This window comes from Sinocyclocheilus anshuiensis, unplaced genomic scaffold, assembly GCF_001515605.1.
Source record: "Sinocyclocheilus anshuiensis isolate Anshui unplaced genomic scaffold, SAMN03320099.WGS_v1.1 scaffold205, whole genome shotgun sequence".
Taxonomy (NCBI): domain Eukaryota; kingdom Metazoa; phylum Chordata; class Actinopteri; order Cypriniformes; family Cyprinidae; genus Sinocyclocheilus; species Sinocyclocheilus anshuiensis.
The window spans coordinates 792487-795228 of NW_015536497.1; the positions used below are offsets into that span (position 1 = coordinate 792487).

The 2742-nt window shown below is 37.7% G+C and overlaps 1 protein-coding gene across 2 annotated transcripts in view; it reads right to left on the bottom strand.

Moving 5' to 3' along the window:
* The window catches only part of LOC107687501 (LETM1 domain-containing protein LETM2, mitochondrial-like), a 15011-nt gene extending 12876 nt beyond the window's left edge, over positions 1-2135 (bottom strand). For both annotated transcript variants that reach the window (XM_016484872.1, XM_016484863.1), the window contains exons 1-2: positions 1777-2135; positions 518-587 (exon numbers count right to left, since the gene is read on the bottom strand). In XM_016484872.1, coding sequence (XP_016340358.1) covers positions 518-564 — 47 coding nt within the window. In that variant the 5' untranslated portion in view covers positions 565-587; positions 1777-2135. The remainder of the gene's footprint in view (positions 1-517; positions 588-1776) is intronic.
* Positions 2136-2742: the final 607 nt, after the last annotated feature.

Below are 2742 nucleotides of genomic sequence, written 5' to 3' on the forward strand. Positions count from 1 at the left end.
ACCAATGGCATCAGTTCCAACTCTGTGTATATATATATATATATATATATATATATATATATATATATATATCTCTATATCTCATGTTAATGTTAACATGAGATTAGTGCGATAAAATCGCTTATTAGCCTGTCTTAAATCTAATCTTTCAATCCTATCACAATCACATAAAGCCTTTAAACCCAGTGACTTTATAATAACGTGCAAAAGGATACAAGAAAGGGATTGTTTACATCAGGAATTACATTAAATTAATCAGCCTAGAAAAGTATTAACCATCACTAAAAGGACAATTTAGCCAACTTTACAACTTAAATATATTTTGAATGCAAGAATGAATGTGCTTTAACAAGGTTTTTTAAAACCTCCATGATGTATTGATATTTGGGGAACAGCAAAATATAATTATAAAATAATGTTAGTATTTTATTGAATAATAATATTTTAAAATAATAGTACACTTGGAATAGGATAAAATTGTTCATTTTTGCACCAGTAACTTGGATGATGGCCTCACCTTGATCTTGTTACGGCAAGAAGCACCTGTGAGCTGAAAACTGCCATTTTGTGACTTAAAATCGTGTGTCCTGTAAAGAGAGAGAGAAAAAAGGCAAAATTTGAATTACATCTACAGTAATGGTGGTACTGACTGCAAATTCAGTACCTTGTACGTGGTCAGGCTGGACGGATTTGTGAGGAATAAATCCTTTCATTTGTGTGCAATTTTTTGTGAAACTTCGTTTTATATATTTGTTAATCTACTTCCTATTTATGAATGTTTGTTTTTCTGTAGTATTCTAGGTTTCCAAAATCGTGAACTTGCACATTTGATGTAAAAAACAAAACAAAACACGAACACGGTGATATCACAACAGGGGTTTTAATTGTCCCGATATCAATAAATGTACACAGATTCACAAAGGCAACTCCACAAATAAGTATAAGGCGTTTGTGAGCAAATGTGCAAGAATTAATCAAGTTAGATTTGCTCAAGTATTCGTGAGGAATATGTCCTTTTATGGTTTGTGCAAACGTGCCATTTTTGTTGAACCTGCATTTGTTATTATTTAAGTACATTTATTGATGAATACTGCAACAATAATAATCTCCTACGTCACGCTCGAGCGCAGATGCACACAAATACCGGCTCGCGTGTTTGTCTTTATCTGCTAAAACAGCACACAAACACGGAGACCGGTCAAAATCACAGGCCATATTTAACGAGAATACAAGGAAAGTTTCATTTCACGCGAAAGTCTGACTCAAATTACAACGGCAAATTATACAAACGTTATAACGTATTACGACACCGCTAGTATTAAAGTACCATTACTTTATGCGTACGTCAACATGAACTACAGCATCCACTTCCTTATTATAATTCCTCGAGAGTTTTGACATTTTAAACATCTAAACTGTCATATAAGAAAAGTGGTGCGAGTTCGTCAAAACAGTGCAGTTTAATGACAGGCGCTGAAGGCCACAGCAGAGGCCGCAGATACACGATCACCATCTCAAAACAAAACACAGCGCATTCAGTACCAGCTCAACTAATACAGAAGCCTAGCTGATCTATGGATAACGTCGACACAACATCGATCAACTTTAGAAAAAAGCGATCGGACAGTTCTTTTGTTTTATATTCGTTAATGTACAACGAACAGCGAGCGGTGGCTCAACGGTTGAGAGACAACAGATGAAAGAGAAAGGATCGAGATGGTCTGAAATAGATATCAAGCGTTTAACAGCTCGGGACACGATTAAACGACTACCAACCTGTCGAAAAACTCCGTGTCGTGCGGTGTGACGGCTGTTAGGCTGTAACCATTGGATATGGTGTCAGATCGGATGACGGTGGAGAAAAATGTTCGGCTCGACAGCACTCCTCCTGCAGCTGGAGGGTCAGATTTCCTCGCAGGCGATGGTACGTTACGGGTGAAAAACGGACCTTTTGTGGGATGAGATACTCCATTCACGATGGTATGCCACTCCTTAAGTTTAAATCTAAATGGGCATATAAATTAATACATCCGTGCTGATGTACTATTGTGATCGGATTTTAAAACGGACTGTCAGGTTGCCTCCGGTGCCATAGACAAACCGATCGTCCTACCGAGGAGGATCGTCCGATGAGAGGCGAGGCGTGATTGACAGCAACGTACACCAATGGGCGAGCTGTACGCACTAGTGACGCTGGCCAATCCGCTGGACGGGGCGGGCAGTGGAACTTCCCATGACCTCATCCGTGACGAGCGTCCACACCTGCTGATCTCAGTTCAGCTGTAGCTCAGTGTTGTCATGGCAACGGTCAAGTTTACAGTGCCGAGAACAGTGGCGGAGTAGCAAGGCGTTTCATATGGTTGTCATTAGATATTTGTGCAGACGATGGCGCTATTATTCAGTTTAACCTTGCTTGAGATCCATAGGGAAGGAACATAGTACCCTAATAACAGTGTTTTTGTTCTTATTTTCATGTTTATTAACATATAATGTGTATGAAACCCCCAGAATAAGGAAACTAAAATGTGTTGCATTTTTGTAAAACTGCTGTAAAGTTACACTGGTAATTATTATTTCTGTAGGCCTTGTTTAATAAATAAAGTGCATGTATATTAATGTGGGGTGTAAGTACTATTTTTTGACAACCACAATATGTTTTATCTATTTATCATCTAGTTTTATCTAGCTTTATCCATATAACATATTGTTTTTTATTTGTAATTTTACTAACATTTTACTATA